The 24,422-nt window shown below is 37.5% G+C and overlaps 1 protein-coding gene across 1 annotated transcript in view; it reads left to right on the top strand.

The window, feature by feature from the left end:
* Positions 1–11,583: 11,583 nt before the first annotated feature.
* Positions 11,584–24,422, top strand: part of COTL1 (coactosin like F-actin binding protein 1) — a 184,381-nt gene continuing 171,542 nt past the window's right edge. The window contains exons 1-2 of the mRNA XM_044081469.1: positions 11,584–11,937; positions 12,513–12,595. Coding sequence (XP_043937404.1) covers positions 11,861–11,937; positions 12,513–12,595 — 160 coding nt within the window. The 5' untranslated portion in view covers positions 11,584–11,860. The remainder of the gene's footprint in view (positions 11,938–12,512; positions 12,596–24,422) is intronic.

Below are 24,422 nucleotides of genomic sequence, written 5' to 3' on the forward strand. Positions count from 1 at the left end.
TTGATATTTCCAGAACTGCATCATCTTCCTATACTATACCCCATTATTATTTTAGTGCATTGAGTTTTTTTCCTAAGAAGTATTTTTTGTACAATACAACTGGGATATGTTATCATATCTGATTAAACGTGTTTGCTAATACGTTTTCTTATGCTTTGGAAATTCTTATTGTCTACAGATTTAAGTTACACTGTCCAATCAGAATAATTATTAACTTAATTCTTCTAACTTAATATTTGCATTTCAGAAAAAGGAAAGTGGGTGAGAGGGGAAAGAGAGAGAGACTGGGTATGCAATAGAATTATTTAATACGTAAATGATAAACAGAGTCAAAGGGGCACAATCATGAAATAGGAAAAGTTGAAAAAATGTAATAAATTCTAGCAGAGCATATGGAGAGGCAGGATATCAGGTAAAATGGGAAGTGCAGATCTGATAAGACGTAGTTTATCCTTCATAACAGCAGGACTAATGCCACACCATTAGGATTGTATGTCAGCTAAAACTTTGCTAGGCTTTTAAGCATTCTTCCCTTTCACATCCTGTACTGCAGTGACTTATCTCTCCAGATCTGTTTTGTCATGCTTCTGTTCACAAGGTGAGAAATAAACACAGTTTCATTTTTGGTAGAATGCCTAAAATAGTTGTAATATGAGTCAACATCTGTTGGTTTTCATTTACCTTGATTTCTTTCTACTTTCCAACTTCCTTCTTGGAAAACACAACTTATATTTTACAGTCAGAAATTATTTTCTTTCTTCTCATTCCTGGGGGATTTTCTCCCAATATAGAATGCCTCAGTATTCCTTTCTGTGACCAGAAAATTCCTCCTGCTGACAGGCATACCCAGTGTTTATATTGTTTAGACAATGTCTGCAACATTCATAAGTGCCCCATTTGTGAAGAGTTCACAGCTCTCTTTATTTTAGTACTCTTTGTTTTCCCGTTAGGAATTTGATGAGCCATTGGGCTCTTCTTCTTCCTCTCTAAACTGCTTCACTCTGTCTTACTCCTCCTTCTTAGGCCTTTAAAAGACAAGCATTTGTCTCAAGCTACAAGCAACTCAGGCATGATCAATGTCATGATAAAGAACGTTTACAATTCCACTGAAGGAGCTACATACAATGCAGGATCCAGAATAGCAATTCACCAATCTGTTTGGCTCAGGTTGATAGAGTCTCCATTTTATGGTCTGCACAATTCAGGGAAGAGGTGCATAAGCACATTGAAACCATGGAGAAACATAGTTAGGCCTTTATATGTGAAGATGTGAAATTTCAGCCTTTTCTAAGTTGCAGAGGAAACTGTGCCATATGCAGTTTGGTTCTGCACACAGCTTGATGCTACACCAGGAGGTAATTAGAATTAAGCCTAATAACCAGGTCAGCTTTTAGCAGGCTCACATGTCCAGAGACAAATGTCCTTGGTATTCCTTAGGAGGTCACAGATCATCTATAGCTGGCCAGAAGTGGCCCCAAGGCCTTGCCTTACTGTCCCGCTGTCCCACTCTGGAGGCTTCCATCACCATGGACAGATGAATCATGACAGATAGATCCAGATGGTTCTCAGCTTCTTTACCACCCTCTTCTGTCTAATCATATCTGCCCTTTTCCAATGTCTCACCCTATCCAAAAAAAATGCTGCAAGGAAGGAGGTTTTCCCACCTCCTATCAAAAGACCCATCAAAGAGGTCATGCCAACCAGAAATGGTTCAAATACTATTCCAGGTTCTTTTTGCTGTCAAAAAGACAAAGGAACTCAGGTCATTTGAGACGTTAGTGGTCTAAACATTATCATTCCAAGAAAACTTTTCAAATTGCTTCAGAAAGAGACTGAATGTACTAATTAGACTAAGATCAACAAGGAGTTCAGGATATACTTAAACTTCCAAGTAGCAGGCAATCATTATTACTTCCAGATGCTGCCATTTGCCCTCATCTTAAACTCTAGGGTGTTTAACAAGTGTCTACCCATAGCTGTAGCCCACTAGAAACTACATTTCCTTCTCTATTAATTCGGGCACTGACAATTTCTTGAGTCTTTGACCAGACCATTCTAGTTCCAGCAAGTGAAAGTGAGTCCTTTGAAAATTCAGTTGCTAGTATCCTAGCAACTGATTTTCATAAGATGACAATCATTTTCAATTCATTGCTAGGCACATCTTCCTCAGGAATAAATATTGTAACTGCAGACTCTCTCAAAATCTTAGGACTTAAGGCTGTGGCCATTTGTATGGTGCCCCATGTCAGGCTGCACATGAGACTACTACAATGAATGGTGCAATCACAATGATATCAGACCTCAAGCACCATTCTGCTTCCTGTATGAATATTTCAAAGCCTAAAACAATGACAGCTGCAGTGGTGGATGGCTGTGGAGAAGTCTAACCTCTGGGAATCAAAAGCCAACAAACGATTTCAAGGACCGAAAAACACTGAAGACACCAGCGAGCCAGAAAAATATTTTAAAATTTATTGAACAAGTAGATTAAGCGCTATCGTCGGTTTATAACCAAGGCTTCATCAGAATCCATAATCAAACCACATACTACCACACTTAAATAACAATACACATTACATGATAACTATTTTGATTGGTTAATTAATCATTAATAAAAAACTTTTAATCCTTTCTTATAAAAATATTTGTAAATCCCATATTATAAACAAGTAAAATGTTTAAACTTTGTAAGACTTTAAACATAATGCTCTACTTATAAATATACACTCATTTAGGCCAGGGAAGACACAGACATTAAGCCTTATTTGCCATATCATCTCCCTATATTTAATTAGTTCCCATGGCCCCCCTCAAACTTTGAGGTACATAGTCCACTCCAAAAAAACAAGAAGGAATGGTCAGGGTAAGGCTGAATGTGCTTGAATAAGGAATTTTTTTCATTCTTATTTTTAATATCTAAGTTGTGTTCATAAATTTGTTTTTTAAATCTTTGTTTGGTCTTTCCTATATAAAAATAAAGACATTGCGCACACTTTGCCACATAAATCAGCACTTTTGAATTACAGGTACAATGAAATGGGGTAAACAACCTAAAGGTCCCTATTTTTAACACATTACTTACAAAAATGAACTTATATTTGTTGCAAGTTCCACACTTATATGTACCTCATTTCTTCATGGTAGGTTGGACAAGCTTAAAAAGTTCTGAAGGTTTGATTACACGTTTATTTGGAAGTAATGCCAGTATTGGCCTAGATGGTATCTTAGAGATTAGGCCTAGTGACAACAATGAAAATAACAACAAAAAAAGCTTTGCAAACGCTTTTATTACAACCTATACTGTGGATAGTGATATTATTGGTAATATACTTTGGAAAAATTGGAAGATTTTTTCTTGTCACGGTAAGGAGCATGAGTCTCTTGGTGATAAACCATGTATAGTATACAGGTCAGGTAGAAGTTGAAAAAAAATGGTTAGAAGGGGGTGAAAATCTTGGGCAACCTACCATGAAGAAATGGGGTACATATAAGTCTGGAACTTGCAAACAATGTAGGTTCATTTTTGTAAGTAATGTGTTGAAAATAGGGACCTTTAGGTTATTTACCCCATTTCATTGTACCTGTAATTCAAAAGGGCTGATTTATGTGGCAAAGTGTGCACAATGTCTTTGTTTTTATATAGGAAAGACCAAACAAAGCTTTAAAGAATTAATTTATGAACACAACTTGGATATTAAAAATAAGAAACGGAAAATTCTTTATTCAAGCACATTCAGTCTTACCCTGACCATTCCTCCTTATTTTTTGGAGTGGACTATGTACCTCAAACTTTGAGGGGGGCATGGGAAGACCTAATTGAATATAGGGATATGATATTGCAAATAAGGCTTAATGCCAGTGTCTTCCCTGGCCTAAATGAGTATATATCTATAAGTAGTGCATTACGTTCAAAGTCTTACAAAGTTTAAGTATTTTATTTGTTTATAATATGGGATTTACAAATATTTTTATAAGAAAGGGTTAAAAGTTTTTTTATTAATGATCAATTAACCAATCAATATAGTTATCATGTGATGTGGATTGCTATTTAAGTATGTTAGTATGTGGTGTGATTATCGATTTTGATGAAGTCTTGGTTATAAACTGACGAAAGCGCTTAATCTACTTGTTCAATAAATTTTAAAATATTTTTCTGGCTCACTGGTGTCTTCAGTGTTTTTTGGTCCTTGAAATTGTTTGGTGGTTTTTGTTTCCTGGTTTTTGGTACTCAGCTCCGGGAATACCTTTCAGTTGTCAATTGCACAGATAATGGTCATTACAGATGCATCTGCCCTAGGGTTGGGGAGAACAAATGACAGGCAGTCAAGGGTGACTGGATGTCCCAGGAGGCCAGCCCCCATATCAGTATCCTAGAGATGTGGGCAGTCCATATCATTAGCTGCCTTTCACAACCCCTTCTTCAGGACATAATTGTCATTCAGTCTAACAATATGGTGGTAGTCTGGTACATCAAAATTCAAGAGGAAACCTGATCTTCCCCCTTATGCTGAGATGCTATGAGAGCATGGCAGTGACCATCCTGGCCCATTACAGTCATTTTCCAGGCTAAGACAATTTTGTTAAAAACAGATTTATCTGTTCTCCATTGCTGTCTCCATGAATGTTGCCTCATCTACAGGATGACTTGCAAATTATTCCATTTAACTGGCAAATCTGAAAGTGACCTATTTGCATCCTTTAGCAATAGAAAATACAGTATTTTTTCACTCTGATTCTGTCTCCAGGAAGTCATTCCTATGGTGCATTAGTTCACAAATGGTTCCTTGGACTCCTTTTTGCTTTCTCTCATTTCCTCAGATGATGAGATTCATCCAGAAAGCGACCCCAGAAGACAAAACTCCTTCTAATAGCCTCCCAACTGGCTATGGAAGATGTTTCTCTTGCTTCAAGCTTGCCTTTTAGAGAAGCTCTTATATTTGTGGTCCAGTAAATCCCTTCTGACCCATCACTCTGGGAAGCCTCACCTGGCAATTCAATTCCTTGGACTCAGGGTTTGGCTTGACTTTTCCAGTTACATTAACTTCCAGTAGTCCCTAATTGTCTATCTCATGCAGATTTCCTCATCTTCACTGAGATCATTTGCTCACAGGACACACAAAGATAAACAAACTTGCTTCAATCAGTGGGCAGCAAAGAGAGGCTTAGATTCTTTTTCTACTCTGGTTCCTCCAATTTTGAACTACCTTTCCAAAATCTTCATTTCTGGACTTAATTAATCTTCCATTAGATTTTGTCTTGTGGCCATTTCCCATATCTTCTCAATGTTAGATTTTTCCTCTCTGGCACCAGTCAAAGTGTGAAAAGCCTTTCTCAAAGGTACCTTTCTCCTCAGACTACCCTTAAGGGATCTTTTATCATGTTAGGGTTTTTATTTCATGCTGGAGAAGCTCAGATTACTTATGTATGGACCAGCATCTTCAGCAGTTTTGAAGTATCTGTCATGGAAGAAAATCTTTCTGGCAGCAATAGCTTCCACTAAGAGATTTTTTGAGAATCATGCTGTCTCAGTAAATCTGCTATATATGGTATTATAAAAACACAGAATTGCACTCAGAACTAACATTTCTTTTCATGGCAAAGTGATAACAAAGGCAAACCTAAACCAGTCTGCATGTTTACCTGTCCTCTTTCTTGAGATTTCCAATCAGGAGGCATATCTATGCCATTATGTAGTCATCCAGTGGTGGCTTAAATTTCACATTTATAGGACAACTATATGCAAATGCAAAAAAAAAAGTTTTGTGTCATCTTCTAAAACTATGCTGGGGTGGAAAGTCTCCAAACATACACTGTCTAGATGACAGTGCACCCCTATATATTTTTGCCATATAAAGTATGGGAAGCCTTTTCATACAGTACCTAAGGCATATTCCACTAGAGCAGTTGCAACCTCAACATCCTTATTTAGCCTTTTTATCCTAGGATGAAACTCAACAGCTAACTTTGCAAGACACCATAAACTGAGTTTAATGTGCAGGCCCTGGTCACAATAATCTGAGGCATGCTTCCCTACAGATGTCTACCCAGGAAGATTTGCTAGAATAATACAGAATTAGGAAATGGCAGAGATAGGATTGATACTAAGATGAGTAAACAGGGGACTGGTCAGTTGTCTGGATTACCTGTGTGATAAAGGAACTGACATCTACTGGGTAGCATCTAGTTAAAGTAATGCTTGGTGGGAATTTAGGAGTTTTGAAGGACCAATGAGATACTGAAGAGTAGTGATCATTAAGAGAAGTAGAGAATTTGAAGATCTTTGAAATTCGCCTGTATGTTGGTTATGATGAACAATGGAGGCAGATGGCTGCCAGACTATAGAACCTGCTACATTTTCAGCCTCATTAGGATTGAATTTGCCTTGTTCTTTCCTGCTTTTGTTCATATTTTCTGTTTTAATGTTTGTGGTTGTTAAGAACTTGAAGGACTTTATATGGCTGCTTTTTGTCTTATCAACAATGCCTGCTGCCACTGAGAGAAGGATGAGATGGGAAAGAAGACTAACAGTGAAATCAGGCATTTGTAGCTCATGGTTGTTAGGTCAGCTGCAGCTGCACCTGCAGTGGGAAGAGGAAGCAGTGGTCATGGATGTAAGAGAGACCACCTGAATGAATGAAGGTCAGTTTCTTGGACCCACTCTACTCTATTCCACTTGTATTTTGAATTGGTGAGACACCGAGATTTTTGTTGCAGTAATTTTTACATTGGTATTATAACAATGTTCTCCACTTGGTCACTGTCTTTTTTTACTTTTTGGAATGATTGATTTGGTGGAAATTGTTTCTGCTGATTATGTTGTATTTAAATTTTTTTGTTTATATGGTACATGTTGGAAAAGTTATGTAAAGTGCTTAGGGAAATAAGCACTATAATAAACTTGAACTTGAGCTATGATAAGATCAAGAGTAGAGGATCTGTTTGAATCTTTGGTAGGACTAGTTACAGTGTTAACCAGCTTAGTGAGGTGGTGGAATACAAGGAAATGTATAAGTGACCATTTGTTTGCAGCAGTATAGTTAAAATTGAAATCTTCCAGAAAGATTAGTTTGTGTTTTTACTTTATTCAGAAATGTTGACTGAGTTATATGTCCAGCTGCAAGTTTTTCTTTGGGAAAGAATATGGTATACAACATTTATTTTATTTTTTCATCAAAGTTGATAATGGGCAGTTTATGCAGTCCCAATGTTTTTTATCTGCCATTAAGCCATGGTTCTATTATTTTGACTTGATACATTCAGAAAGGTGCTTCTAAACAAAACATTGCTATGATTAATTATTATTTCTAGTTTCTTTTGTTAACCAGCTGGAATGGTTCACTGGAGATCTTTTTTAGCCATGACCAAGGATTACTTTAACAGGTCAGTGAACACGTTGTAATTAATTAAGTTTACAAGCATTTGGAATCTTTAAAACTGATAATGACACTACATTACGGAATAATCTATAACAGTTCTTTCAGTGCTTTCAACCAGTAATATCAAAGAACTTGTCAGAAGTACATATCCAATCTGGCCTTCATAAATTACATGATTAGAAATTCCATAATGTTAATATTTTACACAATAATCATGTCTTTAAAAATAATACAAAAAATTGATGGAAGTAAGGATGTGAGTAAAGAAGGGAAAGTAAGGAGAAGTAAGGTATAAATAGGTACTTGTTCACATTTAGTGATATAATTTATCTTAGTGTTGAGCAAGAACAGAGCCAGCTTTTGGCAGGGAAGTCTTTCAAAATGGTTTTGAATGATGGGAAGGAGGATACTGACCTGATGGATAGAGGTAAGGAGTTCCAGGCCTTAACAACATTTTAGGACTACAGACAATGTCTAACAGATTTGGTAGGTTTGTTGACACACAGACGTTTTTGGTCATTGGATCATAATGACCAACTAGGAACATAGTTGTGTGGAATGTTATTTAGTGCTGGAAAAGCAGCTGGATTCTGGATAGTTTTATCAGTGGTAAGAAGCTGTGTGTATGTTAGTAGGTGGGATAATTCCAACCAGTTTAGGCTTTTTAGTACTATACAGTGATGGGTTCTGAAAGAGGTATTTGCTGCAAATTTAGCAACGTTTCTATAGCATTGTTATAGTTTTTATTTTTGTGATGCTTGAAGGTTAGTAAGGATGGGAGCACCATAAAAAAGTGTGGACAGGAGATATGTAGTGGCAAGTTTAGCTTTAGTTGCATCGGTGAGAAAGTTTTTGGTTTTATAAAGCATCCCTAGTTTTTGATGAGTTTTTCTTATGCGATTTTGTATATGCATGTCAAATTTAAGATTATCATCCAATATCATCCCTAATAATTTTGCTATGAGAAGCAACATCAGTGGTTGCCTCAAGAGAGAGGACTTTACATTTAGTTTTATTTTCAAGGTAGAGGGATTTGGGGGAAAAAAGTAGTAGTTTTTTTTGAGTTGTGAGTTACAAAGCCATGTTTCAGTTACTGTTAAAGCTTACTGAGTGATGTTTTTGGGAAGTGTGCCACGTTGCCAGATGTGCAAGGGAGTGTGGACTCATGTGCATACTGTATTATGGAGGTCTGTTGTGTGGATGTGTGAAGGCAGTTGGTGAGAATGTTAAAGAGGAGGGGACCAAGGATAGAGCCTTGTGGTATACTGGCAGTGACTGGGAGGTATGGATAGAAGGTGGAATGCCATTTTACTGACTGAAACCAATTGGACTGGTAGCTTTTGAACCATAGAAGGATGAGCTAAGACAGACCTAATTAGGACATATGAAGTAGAAGTTTTCTGGGACAAACTGTGTCATAGGCTTTGGACAAGTTTAGAAATAAGGAAGAGACTAGTTTGCCCCTAACTCTAGCTTTATTGACAGTATCTATATAGGTTAGAAGTACAGTGTTAGTACTATGGGAAGGATGGAAGCCATGTTGTGTGGGGATAGTAGTTCTTCCTGTAGGAGATAGTTTAGCAATTGTTTTTGAATACATTTTTCAAGTATTATAGAGAGTGGGATACGATTACTATAGGTCTAAAGTTAGTACTGTCTGTTGAATTTCCTCCTTTGCTCAGAGGGATAATGTGTGACTTTTTCCAGAGACAGAGAACATGGGATTCCTGGACTGACCTATTTATAAGGATTGAGACAGGGCAGGAAATGCTGTTGGCTGCTATTTTAGGTATTCACTTGGAAGGTCATCAGCTGAAGCAGACCATGGTTTGAGTTTAAGAGTAGTTTTATATAAGATGTGGTGGATGTAGTGATGCGTGGCTGCTGGGCAGGGTTAGGATTAAATATGAAATAAGAGTTGAATTGTATTGCAGTTCTGAGTGATGGGTTATTGGGGGTTAAGGTTGAATTTACAATCAGTGTGCAAGATTTCTTTAATGGCTGTCCTGATTTTATGTTGTGTTTACTATTGTTCTGAATGTTAATATAGTGTATTTTTTGCATTCATTAATTTGCTTTTTAGTATGAATGCGATGTATTCTGATGTTTTCAAGATAATGTAGTGCTTTATATTTTTGGTATTCTTTCCATGCTTTTCTCTATCCTGCATTCTACAATTTTTGGATAGCCAAATTGCATTATTTGTATTTAGTCTCTTCCTTCTAGGAGATGCAAGGCTATCTGGGTATTCAAGAAAGTTGTACTGAATTCATTTACAGCATCATCTAAGGTAAAGGAGTTTTAGGAAGTTTCAGTTAATACATAATAGGTTAGTAATGAACATCTCTGGGTTACACTTGGAAAGGTTACTTGTTTATTTATTTATTAGTTTTATTTATTGACAGAATAACCAGAAAAGAAAGACTGGGAAAGTCCGACTGAGTAGAAGCCTATTTTCAGCGGATGCCCAGGGAGAAAAGCTTCAAATTAATACAAAACATTTTAAGAAAAATAATTATACAATCTTAAAAAATAAAACAAAACATCATAAATTAGCAGAAAGATACAAGGTAAATCAAGTTATCTTTCATTTCGTGAATGCAAAAACCTGTTAGTCAGGAAGACTGGGATATACAGTGCAATCTGTTGGTCAACAGAAAAGGCAGTGGCCAGCTTAGTAAGTGGTCCTTAAAGCACAAGGACAACTCTTTTGGGGGAGATGTTAAAAACTAATTTCTAGCACAGGCAAGCATGTATTTCACTTGATGAAGTTAATATACAGCACAGTTAAAATTGCTTACATTGTACAAAGAGAAAATTCTGAGTGAAAATGTTAGGGAGTTGGCCCTTGTAGCAAAGCTTCAGCACTATCTGTGTCAGATATAGTGACCCCAGGCTCTGCACTGTGAGGAAGTTGCCGACTGAGTCTACATAATAATGAGCTTATATAATCAAATATCATATCTATTGCATTACATATATAAATATTACTATATTACATATACATAATGTGTCTGTATAATCATATACCATAATATAGCTGTAAATTGTAGTGTAGTGTAATGTAATATTTATAGTAAATGTAACTATTGATAATGTAATCATAAGAAATATTTGTATGGCTTTAGTATAATGGTTTATACTTTGTATATCTGTAAATAACTAACTTTATAATGGATCAGAACAAATCTGAATGTAAAGAAAAAAACAAGAGTTGTGCCATGTAACAATAAAAAGGAATGCCAGTACCTCCATATCTTCCCAAAAATCCTGTCTTGCTTTGGGTGTTGTTTCTCTTTCTTCTTTAAAATCTTCCTAAAAGGGGTGGGCTTTGATTAGACAGCAGGAGGATTTTAAGAGGATTGAACACATCTACATTTGAATCATTGTCAACTTGCGACAAAGCAGCACCCCCACCGAGTTCACAATCTCATCTTCTTCCACTGTTATAAACTTCTCACTACAGCCCATCTAATAATCATAACGTATTATATGGGTACACACATCTCAACCTCTGAGGTCTAGAAATCTGAAAAAGCCTAAAATAATGGGGATACAAAGGCCCGAAAATAGGGAGATTTTAAATATTGCTTTTATAAACTTAAAAAGTTGATAGAGTAACAGGATTTGCATTCGCATGTTTTTTTCTGACAGATGTGAAATCTGAAACACAAACGTATGTCATTATATAGTGACTTTAGTCCTCAGTGATTTGTCAGAATACCATAAATTTTATGGGGAACAGACCAGATATACGAGGCAAAAATCTGGAAAATCTGCGAAAATCTGGACAGTTGACAAGTATGCCTATTGCCACTCCATTAGAAACTTACGGACAATATTTTGTATAATACTAATATTCTGTCAGTGTTTTTTGTATCGTTTTGGTGCCAGTATCGCTGTTTTCCCCCTGAAAATGCATTTTTTTTCGTTTGCCTCACCGGAAAACACAACATGAATACATTAAAGTAAACCTAATCTAAGACCCGAATAATATATTATTAAAAAGATTAATCCCCGAAAACATGACAGAAATGGCAGACGGTAACAGAGTGCCTTAGGGGCTGTACGAGCGTCATCAAAGATTTTTCATTTTTCAGTCCAACAGAGGGAGACAGCAACATATAAATGACTAGTAACAAAGCAGAGTAAAATATTATTTGTGAGCCGCATTTCTTAGAACAACCATTAGGAAACCTAGCTAGGAGACTTTGGGTTAACCTGATTAACGGAAATACGAAATCACCAACGCCCAAAGCCGGCACAAGGCTCTCAGGAGAATTCGTGCAGCCTTTAGAGCAATTGGTTCCTTCCTTGGCAGGACTGCGGGCAAGTCAGTGATCTGCAAAGTCCATTGCGCCCTAGCACCCCCCTGCGCCTGGATTTAAACCTCCCCCGGCTTACACCAGCAACCCGTCAGCGTGCTTAAAAAAAATCATTTTAATTCATTACAGTTTTAAGAAGGTTCTTCTAGATCCGCTCAGATGGCAACTAAAATCGATAAGGAAGCTTGCAGGGAGGTTTACAATCTGGTGAGGGACGACGCATCTGAAGTGAACTGGTGAGTACCCGACGCAGTGCTGCGGTACCCGGGGACCTCCATGTACAGGGTCTGAAGCAAAAGTTTGTAACTTTATATGTGTTGTTGAGTTGTACATGAATGTGCTGAAAGCAATGGGGTCTGTGGATATATTGACAGCTGAATGCCGTGGTGCCAGTTCATTGTTATGTGTCAGGTGTATACAGCGGTGTCTGTTCTAACGCAGTTATCCATGTTTGATGTGTCTCTTTCCTTCAAGCCATTTCTTGAAGGAGATGTAACCCCTGCCAAGCAGATTGGGGGAAAATTTTGACAAAGTGACACATTTAGAGACAGGTTCATATGTGCGACTCTCCACACTGCAGACTGTGGAGCTTTGTTGTGCTGTCGAGTACAATGTGGCTGCAGTGGGTAAGTAAGCAGCTTAGGAATGTCAAAGAAGTGCAGAAATCCACAGACAGCTGCAATGATATTATAGGAACGTTAGCTCTTGACATCATTCGTGTGTTCTTATTTTTATTCATTCTTTTATTATTTATTGCAATGACATTGCAGTGATTTTAGTAATATAACTACTCTTTCATTTTACATCGAAGGGCTACTTTCAAGTACGATGGCACCGTTATAGTTCCTGGGAAACACGGCGCAGACTTTGGCGACTTTAAAGACGAGTTTACAGGTAAAACCCTTTCTTTATACGTTGCACTAGAAGGAGTTCACTCTCGTTTTTAAAATGCCTTTAGAAAATTGCTACTTAGCAACAATGAGGGTTGGGGAGTGTTGGGGTAGGGTTTTTCTTCAGCTTTTAACTCTAGAGCCAAGCCTGGCTTCCACTGTGGGAAGTTAAGTACAATAATCCTTATCCTTTTTATTGAATTGCACTGATACTCGTGTGTGTGTGTGTGTGTGTGTGTGTGTGTGTGTGTGTGTGTGTGTGTCTGTGTGTAGCATTACTGTAAACCGGCATCATAGCATCAAGTCTCAAAGGATTATAATGTACGTATGCAAATAGAAAAGACATGTTATTTTATAAGTAGAAGTTAGGCTAGGCAAAACTGAAATTTCACTAGTTTTTCTTTTCTTTTTGGCGATGTTTCACTAAATTATATCCGGTTAACTGATGTCCGGCAGATGCTACTTGAGTGAAGTAATAGTTTGGAGAACTGCAGCTTGGATGATATCCCGGCTCAAATGTTCTTGGTCAGGGCAACAGAGATCTCACATTAAATTGTTTGGGCTGCATATAGACAGAGCCAAAGTATTTTTTGTTTTTTATGTTAAGATGTGGAGGACTTATTGGAATATATGATTTTGTGCAGTTAAATCATTTAAGCTACATGAAGATGTTTGTGTGTATTTTTAAAGTAGAGACAATGTTAGCAAACTTAACAAATAATTTACCTGTGTGGGTGATGGTGCATATGCTCCTGTGTGAAGCTGTGCGATTACACAGCAAACATGTTTTTTAATTGCCACTACTTTTATCAGATAGCAGGAATGCTAGGGATGGGTGTATTCTTCTCTTTAATGCCTTATAAGGCTCTGGGCTACATCGCTGACTCTGACGAGGTAAAAAAAAAATTCAAATTTACTTTACTTCCTGGTAACTGGGTTTGCCCTTGTGGTGTACATCACAGGCTTTAATAGAGCTGACTTGCTGTGGTTCTCATCCACAAAGTATTTTACCTGTTTTTAGGCAAGATATGTTTTAATTCTGCTTCGGGGCTCCAGCTTTCAGAAGTACCTAGACACAATTACATCTGATGAGCAGGATGTGGGGCTGTTATTATTTCTGTTTTGACTTGGTAATATGGAAGTTTTTGTTGAGATAGATGTTCTGTGAATTATTAGATGCAAATCAAAGGTAAAAAGGTCACCTAGACAAACCATTCAGTAAATACTGCAAGGAAAAACCCAGCCAAACTAGAGTTTTCACTATGTGACATCTTAAAACTCCTGTATTGGAGGCCCATGGGATATGCAACTGACCCCTTAAGGACATCATGTTTTAACTACTTGATATATGAATGCCCATGAATTTTTACTTTTTAAGCCTTTATGGATAAATTCAGCCAAACCCAACTAGCTGAGGACATGCATGTTTTGGCATTTTTTTTTATCGATCTCATCAGCACAGCAAAAGTGTATGTTGGCGCTCTACCCAATGTTTATGGGCTTCAGCTGGATTTAAAGACCCAGTGTTTGTAGAGTATAGCCAGATAATCCACTTATGCTGTACTAATAAGGACATTACAAGCGGGTTGCTAGTTTAGTTAGCTATTGATCAGTATATTACATTTTGATAACTGGCTTTGCCACTACTTTAATACTGATTTACAAAAGGGACCAGAAGAGAAAAGTTCCATTAGCACAAGGCAATATGTGCATCTCAAATTGAAGTTACAGTAGTGTGTAAGTCAGAGGAAAGCCAAATGTTAGCATTAAATCACTATTTTACTCCAGAGTTTATAAATTAGAAGAATGCTTAAGCACATTCTCACTGACAGTTTGATGTAACTAATATGCATAATTGCAGTCTAAAAGTATAAGTGATGAAACATAACAGCATGACAATAGGCATTAATGAAATGGTAATTTTATACATGTTTTCAGAGAGGAAAAATCCCTTCTGCATTTTTTCTTTTGCAAACAACAACTGAACCGTTTGTTTCTTTATAGTTCATCTAATGTTATGCAAGTTTTAAATGCTTTCCAATAGAATCTACACAATTTTTGCTCATCTTGCCAGATTCTAGCATCACTGTACTACCGCCCTAGGGTTGGTTGGCTACTCATCAGGAAATGATCTGATCTTCTGACTCTAAGTCTCAGAATCCTACATTTTGAGCTACCTCCTCACCTTTCTGTAAAACTATACCCTGGGGTGCCACCCTGCTTCCTTAAAAGAACAGACAGATGAGGCTGTAGTGCTCCAAAGAGCTACAGACTTACTAGTCTCCTTTGACCATGCCGTCTTGATTCTAAAATATGTGATGCCCTGTCTGACAATATCAGAAACCGTGAAACTACTTCAGAATTCACAACTGAACCTAGTTTTTCCATCCCAGCATTACTTAAATGTACTTCATTCCTCATAGCCTGCTCACATGTTTCTAATTCAAGAATAAAGTAGATTCCAGCTGTCCCACCTAATTACCCCATGAACCAACTCTGACAATATATCACTAATTGCAAAGAATTGTTTTGGAAGCAAATATAATACTTTGCATTTGCTTTTTTCACCTTGCTTTACTGTCTTTGTAGCTTTTTTGTAGTGAATGTGCTACAGTATATTTTCTACCTTTCCACATATGACTATTGCAAATGTATTTTTGTTGCTTATTATTTACTTACATAAAAGTATTAGTTTAAAGACTATTTTGTATAATCTTTGTATTTGTCCATTTTATTTTGTCTGCTTCTCAGCATTGTACATAACTATGTTTATTTCTTTACAATTTATATTATCTATACATTATGCTCTCAGTTGTATTGTTGTTTTCCTCAGCTGTGTTTGACATGTTTTCATATCAGCCCTCTACACCAGTTACCAAACAGTAAATAAATATGACAGTAGTAATTTTAACTTTGTTTTGAGCAGTGGCAACAGATAACAGGCTGAACGTGTGATCTGCCAAGAGCAGTATATCTATATAATTTTATGTATGTCTCTGTCTGTCTATATCTTAGTTTTTATATGTCTTGGTTCCAAGTTTGTTACTCAAAGGAGTGGGGATGTACTTCAAAGTACTGTGCACTTAACGTACATATCCTGAATTCTCAGTTACAATGCCACCTTTCTTAGAACAACAATTAAAGTGCTAGGAGTTATAGTGGGGGTCCCTCTTTAATGCTGCAGTAGGATAATTAAAAAAATAGAAAACAGGAACAATGTTAAAGGAGAATAGTGAGCGTGGAGTGTCTAGTCAGAACATGTCAAACTAATGGCTTGCTTGGCTGACTGTAATTCTAGGTGATATTTTGTTTATGTTTGGGTTGAAGAACCGGAGGTTCTTATTTCCTCATTTTTTTGGGGGGGGATGGGTGGGTATAAGACACGCTCATTATAACTATTATGGAAGGTCAATAGGGAAGGACATTACAGTATAAGTAACCATGTGTTGCATATCACTTCCGTGGTCAAGTCACTGCTTGTCAGCATTCAGGGATCCTGTTAATCATCTCCAATGCTTGAAGATGATTGAATCTGCAAACAATAGGCAATGGGTGGATCCTACTTTTCGAAGGTCCAGGATGGGGCATTTTCTTAGATAATTTTTCCAAATTCTGTTTTCTGATCTGAAAAGTATTAGCTAAGGATTACTGTGCCTATTAAGCTCTTCATATTGAATTAGCCTGTTTCACTGATAAACAGTGATACACGTGCTAGTAAAAACATCTGACTACAATGTCTGGTGTTGAAAACACGTTGTTGTGTCTTTCGGCTTTTTCCCAGTTAGGGGTCGCCACAGCGGAACTCCGGTCTGCTAATGATTGGCAGTAGATTTTTACGTGCCGAGTTGCCAGCCCTGATGCACAACCTCCACGAAGGTACGCCCATTCATGCATGTCTCCAGACAGAAGATGCTCTAGCTGAGAATCGAACGGGACAACGTCTTACTGTGAGGTGACAGCACTACCGCAGCACCACCACACGTATCATTTGAAAATGGATTTTATTATTAAATCTGATTTTGCATTTTGGTGAAAACAGTTTCAGATGGGCCATTCTATATGCACAGTAATAGCTCTAGAGGAGGTTTATTGAAGAATGATGGATGGTTTAGTTCTAAGGCCTTTTGTCTGCATCACTGGGAGTCCATTTCTCTAACTAGCCTCTCAGTGTACTACATTTGCTTGACAGCAGAAGGAGACAGTAAGTCTACCTAGTCTACTCTTTAAGTGCATTTAGCATGTTAGCTCTTCTCTGTTCCTTCCTTTTCCTCTCCTTTCCTCATATAATTTTTGTACCTCTCTATGCACTCATGAATCCACCCATCCATCCATCTGTCTTCCTGAATTCCCCTACTGTACCATCCATTTTGAAAGTCAGTTTCAGGGGTCCACATCCCTTTCTGTCTTGAAATACTTTTACATGTTTGACAATAGTTAGTCTCTACAGTTTTCTGGCTGTACTCCCTCCCTCCCCCTATTCTCCTTCTTCTTCTTCTTCTTCAGGGTGACCCCCTTGATGTCTTCCAGGCATGACCTACTGCACCATCATCATACTTCCTGTATCTTCTGGTGTCCCTTGGGATGACCCCCCCCCCCCCTTAGCTCCTGTACTCTCTGTTTATGTTGTTTGTTCTTCTTTCGGCTTTTCCCTGTTTTAGCTGAATTTATTGTGAAATCATCATCATCATCATTATCAACCCCCTTTTTCACATTTTCTACATGGGGTCAGGGTGTTGAGTCGACTGTCACTGTCTCTCTTGATTCAGTGCCAGTCTCCTACCTTCTTTTTGACAGTCTTGACTGGCCTTCTCTCACAAGGTCCAGACTTCTTTTTGCTGGATGCCCTCATTTCCTCTTGCCTTCTTCCTGTCTGTCCCAAATATCCACCAGATTGTCTTCTGCTTTACTGCACATGTTCCTGAACCACTATAATCTGTTTTCTTTGACCTTCTCTAAAATTGGAGCTACTTGGGCTTCTGCTCTGATGTATGCATTTCTTCATCTGTTCCACAGTATGCATCCTACCACCTATCTCAGCCACTTTGTCATCATCATCTCTAACGTCCTCAACTGCTCTGCTTTCACTACCCAGATTTCTGTACCATACAGTGGTACTGGTGCACACCTTACTTTTCAGCTTCTTTAGCATTATTCTGTCATGCACTACTTCTGACATTCTGTTTCATTTGGATGCAGCCCCTCTGATTCTAGCTTTCATCTCCTCTCTTAGATTTCCTCTCTCCTCAACCACTCATCCCAGATAGTTGAAGCTGTTAACTCTTTGACCACCCCTCCCAGATATTTACATGTTTATCTATTGCATTATACCTTCTCCTCTTTTATGGTAAGATTTAAACAATAAAATATATATTTTTTAGCTTTATTCTTTTAAGATGTTCTCCACCATCAGTATCATTACTGCCATGACATTGTTGGATATATATATATATATATTGTGAAGCCATTCTCTAATTTTCTTCATGGGGTTAAGCATATTTTTCTGCACTTACTGTTTTGGTTCTTCCAACACTTCTTCTGGATTGTCACAGCCACTGTCTTTATGACATCATTCCCTCGGGGGTATGTAACTTCTGGAAAATGAGGTAGTATTTGCAGGAACCATAAAAAAGACTGTTACTTATTTGTTTCCGGTTTGTTATTTTAATTCTACTGCAGCTTTGTCTATTACTTGTTTCACTAGATGCCATTGAACAGTGGCTTGAATTGAGGTCATTTATTGGGCTCCTCAATCCTTTTTGGGTTGATTACTGCATGCTTTTCATTTTTCGGATGGTGCACTCCTTTTTGGTTCTTTCTTCTTGCACACAAGATCACATATGTTAAGGCATTAGATGTAGGTACTTTTTATCATTTCTTTCCTGTCCCCATATTTATCTTTTGTTGCTGTCATAAGCTTATAAAGTCAGTTGTGAGTAACCATCCTTTCCCCTGAGTCTATTTGAACTTATTCCAACAAAAGCATTAAACAGTGGAGAACAAGCCCCATTATGCCATTTGTTTTATTGTGCTTTTATCATTTTACTCCATTTACCAGTATTCAATAGCCTATCTTTCATATTCCATTTTCAGCCATATGAGCACTTCTAGGTTCCCTATTGAAATGTCAGCACTCAAAATGCCAAGTGCTGAAAAGCTTGAAAAAGACTGAAAAAAAGTGAAAAAGAGCGAATCTTGAAAATCGCTCTTCTCTTTAAAACTTCTGTTTGCAGAGGGGCAACCCCCCTGCACTCACATGTGAGCCACCCACACCCTTGAATGTATATATACCAACTTTGAGATTGCCATACCTTGGAGAAAAGGAAATATTTAAAGAAGTGGCACCTCGGATTTAGTATATGCAAGTGCACTCTTTGAGCCATTCAGTTTCTGTATTTCAGGCCTTGCTCTAGTGGGTCCTGACAATTCAGATAGTTACCGCACTTCTGTCTGCATCAAAAATCAAAGGATGACTTTGCAAAAAAGCAAACTGACATTGTTGTCAGGGACAGTTGAAGAAGTGAGAATTCAGAATGCTCCAATACCAAGTTTATGCAGAAATATCACAATGATAATTTTTTCCATAAAATCACATGGGGTAGGTGAAAGCTTTGACCGTAAAAATAAATGATACAGTATGGCACCCCTAATCAAGCCATTCTGAGGCAAAAACTAGAACATGATTATCATTTACACCGATGCTGGGACATTAACTACAATAGAAAAAAAAAAGAAAAATATGATGAAAAACATTTTCATTTTTTGGGAGCAGTTGTACATTTAAAGCCTGCTATGATTAGGTAAACTGTTTAATCCATTCTAAAGGCATCTCTCTAGCAAATGACAAGCCAAAATCAGCCTAATCTAATCTAAAGACATTTTAGTTTTCCTAGCTGTGTGTTAGATGAAACCCAATTATCTGAGAGTATGTTTTCAGTTTATGAAAGAAACACATCACAAGTGAAATATAGTGGGATATTGTCAGTGATAATTAATGTGACATGTTGGTTGATTACTGTCACTAAAAGGATAAAATATTATTTGTGTTCCATGTATATTTTCATTTAGGATCTAGCAAAAAGGTTCAAGAACCTTGCCATATAAACTGCACTGTTTGAGGTTAAGCAACACACCATGCAGTGGAAATGAAGCCTTGAAGAATAAAGTGTGTTTCAGTACTGGACTGTATCTTTTTTGTTTGTGATTTCATACTGTTTATTAATGTATATGCCTTATTTCACATTTTATGCATCTAATGTCCAGCTCTGTTATTTGTTATCCCGTGTGCTGGTGCCATACTCCTGTGCCTTTTACATTTCTGTTTTTTGCCTGACTACATTGTTTGTTACCTCATGTGCTGTAAATTATTAAGTGAAGTTAGGTAACAGTAATTCATAAGTAATCTGACTGCAGCAGTGTTTGCAGTGAAAGATTACCCCTTAATCTTCTAATTCATATATCAGATACAGTTATTGTGAAAGGCTAATATCCATTCATAAAGCTGCTACAGTAAGCACTTTCATAATAAAGATTTATAACCTCTACTGCAGTGTGATTTCTGTAGCCTTCATGTGGTTCCATTCTGCACAAGTTCTAACTTTGTTTAACATCTAATTGAAGGTTGTCCTCTTGCCACTGTTGTGTTCAGTATTATCATGGTAAATGCGACTCCTTTCCCTGTTCAAGGGGGGAAGCAAGTGAGTAGTTTAATCAATAGAAAGAAAGAGAGAGAGATGTTATTTCTTTGAAATTTTGAGAGAGAAGACTAGGGGAACAATGAAATTGCATTTGAGTAACACTTTCTTTCTGTGTGTGTGTGTGTGTGTGTGTGTGTGTGTGTGTGTGTGTGTGTGTGTGTGCACATGTTTGTCTTACTTGGTTTTTGCTATGCCTTCTTTTCGTTAGAGATGTTTTATGTTGGGGCCCCCACACTGCTCTTGTTTACTTGTTACAGAGTGATGTCTTACAACTTAAGATTCTTAGGTTATGGTCACTGATACTAGTTCTGTGCAGTACAAGTTGTTATGCTGTCTGACTGGTGCTTTTCCAACACAGAGAGCTTCTGTACAGACTGTATGGGGAATGTGCTGCACATCTATATGTAGTGATCCACAGCTCTTTGAAGATCAAGCAGGAGTAATTGCATTTAGTTGTTCACCATATTGTCTCAGCTGGATACTCTCAGTATGTCTGGTACGTTGGATGTTATGTAGAACCCTCTTCTTGCAGTGGACACTGATTTGGATATGACCATTTAACACTGTGTGGCATACAGTATGTGTTATTTCCTTTTTTTAAACAAGAAACATCTTTATTAAATTATCGCTTATGACATAGGCAATCAATAACCATACTGACGTAATTTTAGTAGGTCTACTTCAGTTAGTTGAACTCACTAATTGTTGAACACCTGTTTGTCGAACTCTATTTGTCGAAGTTTTCATCTGTGGAACGGTCATTTCAGTGAACTTTTTCCCACTGTACGTAACCAGTGGACTATTATTGGAGTTGGTATATTTAGTTGAGGGTGTGTGTGGGGTGCAAAGTGGGTTTTAAAAATGCTGTTTTTGATGTGGTTGGCAGGTTGGCCAACATTTTACTTACCTTAGGAAACAGTTTCACTGAAACGATCATTCGATGGATGAAGTTTCGATAGATAGCGTTCAACGAAGAGGCATTTGACATTTAGTGTTGGAAAATGTGATATAGACCCAATTTTAGTTACAAACATTATACATCACTTATAATCTAGTCAAACATTACATAGCACATTCAAATCCTGCCTTTTTATAACCTCTTTCCTCCCTTGTATGTGTTGTTCCCACAATTCCCATTTTTTCCTGTGCAGTTTGCTCCTACCCTTTTCTAAAGATCCCGATTCCAGTTGTTTTATCTCCTGTATTCACTACTTCTAGTACAGTTGGTTTAGACTTTGATTTCCATTTTCTAGTAATTGCTTTCTTGGCAGCCACCATAGTTAGACTCAACAAGGCCTTACTATGACTAGGCAATTCTGGTTCTGTATCATAGCTCAGAAAAATCATTTCCCTATAGTACTGCAGGACAGTAATTGCTAAACTGGCATTAGTAACCTGTGCTGTACTTATAAGGTGAATCACATGTTTAAACTGTTTGTACTGCATTTCACAAAACAGTGTCGTAACCGTGTTGTAGCACTGTCAGAAGAGTGCACAGAATATACTGTAGCACAGTATTTACAGCAGGGCAGGTGTTACATAGTAGCAAAGAAATGACATTTTGTGAATGTATGGGCATTGTTTTAAAATATTGTTCTCGTATACAGTATCTCTCCAGAGGCAAAAGAAATGCAACAGTGGACATTTCATATTCCCAGTACATTGTGTTAGTATTGCATTTTTTGTGTATATGTATACTAGAGTTCATGACCCACAGTGCCCCTTGCAGGTTGCACATACATTACTGCAACATGCAACTGTTGGTGGATTGATGGATTGAGTTATTATGTGAAATGGAGTATTGATGCTCACATGGTATTGCTGATGGGGCTGCAGTATTAAAAACATAGTACTAGCAAGGAGGAAGGTAACCTGTGAACATTTTTCAAACTGGTCTTGTTGCCTGTGATACAAGTCCTGAAGGTTTCCAAAGATGGACATTTTTTCTGATGTCTGTCATTACAGTAAATACACAACTTTAGTTTGTGTAACCATAAATTACTTCAGAGTGCCACATAAGTGTAATACTGTACTTTCCTCAAAGTTATCACAGTGTACTAGACCACTGGACTGGTCAAAGCTGCATGAATAACATAAGAAAAAAATAGGCAGCCACGGGTTATCCATGCAGTTTGCTGCTAACCTGAAGTGACCCTGCTGCTAACCTGAAGTGACCTCAAGATTACATTTTAGGTTATCATTATGCTGAGATGGGTTAACCCTATAAGCCCTGGTGGATTATTTACATTATGCACAGACTTTAAATATAATTGTTTAAAGAGCAGAAGCAGAAATGCTTTATTATTTCCTTTAACCTGAACCTGCTCCTGTTTTAACAGTTGGCTACATTAATGCCTTGTTACATTCATGTTGTTCTCTTGCACTGAAGCATACGATCATCAGGTAATCCTATCCTGTCGTATTGTTTCGTTTATGTACCTGAAATTCTGCATAAACATCTCATTATGTCTGCATGAAGCTGCATAACAGCATTTGTAATGCAGCCTGTTTAAGCTGCTATTGCATCACTTCATGCATTTCCAAAAAGTATGTCACATCTAATTTCCTTTTGCTTTATTCCTGGCCCTATTAAGGTTACACTTTGCAATGTTTACTTAAACCTGTTTTCAATCCAACCCCCCCCCCCCCAACACACACACATGTACCTGCATCTCTGCACTCAATACCTGCCTCCTAACTCATGTGAATCCATTCCCCACCAGCCATTCACAGATCTCCAAGTAAAGGTATTCTTCATCAACTTCCCCATTCAACATGTGTCAAAAGGCACACTCACTCACTAGCCTTCAGTAAATCCCTCATGTTTTCCATTTGGGTGACCATACTAATCCACATTCTCTTCCTTAGGAGTTATGTAAAATATAATCCAGGCATCTTAATTTCACGTCCAATGTCCATAAATCTCCCATCTCAGAACTGGATTAATGAGCCCAGGCAGCATGCTAAACAAATGAACAAACGTTCTTATTCTGTGCATTTTATAAACCTGATACACTAGCAGTCACTGAATTTTGGGTAAAAATTGACACACACAATTTAAGCTTTTACCTCAAAGCATGTAAAGATCTTTTCAGTCAAGACCAGGTAACTTTGTATGAGGTGGGACTCTCTTTCATGTAAAGGATAATATCAATGTAGTTATCAGGTTACAAAGCACTTCCATAAGTGACCATGATCCAAACTGGCTAGCCATTCTCCTCCAGGACAAACACTGTCAGATCCTTACCCTTGCAGTAGCCTATCTCCCATCTCCAACAATTCATGTGAAATTTGTAACTCTTCTAAATAATGTCTTAAAAGACAGCAATCCCAACAAAGGTACCACAACAGTGGCTGCATTTCAAATTGTAGATTTCCTTACTTAATTAGGGTTTCAGGCCATTCATTACTGAAAGCACAAGGGTACACTTCATTTGGGCAGCTATTCCCTCTTAGCTGTTTCAGACTTAAAAAAAATACAGACATTCCAAATAAAATCACTAGTCTCTGTATCCTTCCACCATCCATCTTCTGCCCAGTTGCATACTATCACAAATGCCCAAACAGAAAGCAACCACCTCATTAGTTAACTTCAGATCTCCAAAGTTTAAAAAAATATATAAACCCCTTCAAGGTGAACTCTGAAACTAAATGGATACTTCTTCTAGACATCCAAAACCCATACATCCCAGACACTATTTTTCCCATTTTACTTCAGTCATGACATAGATATTTCATGAAAATCTCAAGAGTCTTTGTCATGTCATTAAAAATAAAACTGGATCATCAAAGGTACGCTGTCTATAAACTAAGAGAGGAAGCCTGGTACCAATTGATCCCTACCATAAGTAATAGATTAATATTTATAAGAAATCTAGCAAAAAAAAAAAACATACATCTGGGAGATGCAAGGTCTTTTTCCTACAATTTCCCCAGAACAACCAGAATAAATTCTGGTATGCAGTCAGCAAAATAACAGGGTTTTCTCCATCTGAAGACCCCACACATATTGACTGTATTTCCTTCCAATTTCTCAGGTCTTCTAATTACACTCGATTTCTTAATAGCACTCGATTTCTTAATTGAATTCCCATCCCTCCCAACTGTCTCCACTTCAACTCAATCCCGTCAATCTGT

The sequence above is a fragment of the Protopterus annectens genome, chromosome 8.part0 (genome assembly GCF_019279795.1).
Source record: "Protopterus annectens isolate FY-2018-M chromosome 8.part0, PAN1.0, whole genome shotgun sequence".
NCBI classification, from domain to species: Eukaryota; Metazoa; Chordata; order Ceratodontiformes; family Protopteridae; genus Protopterus; species Protopterus annectens.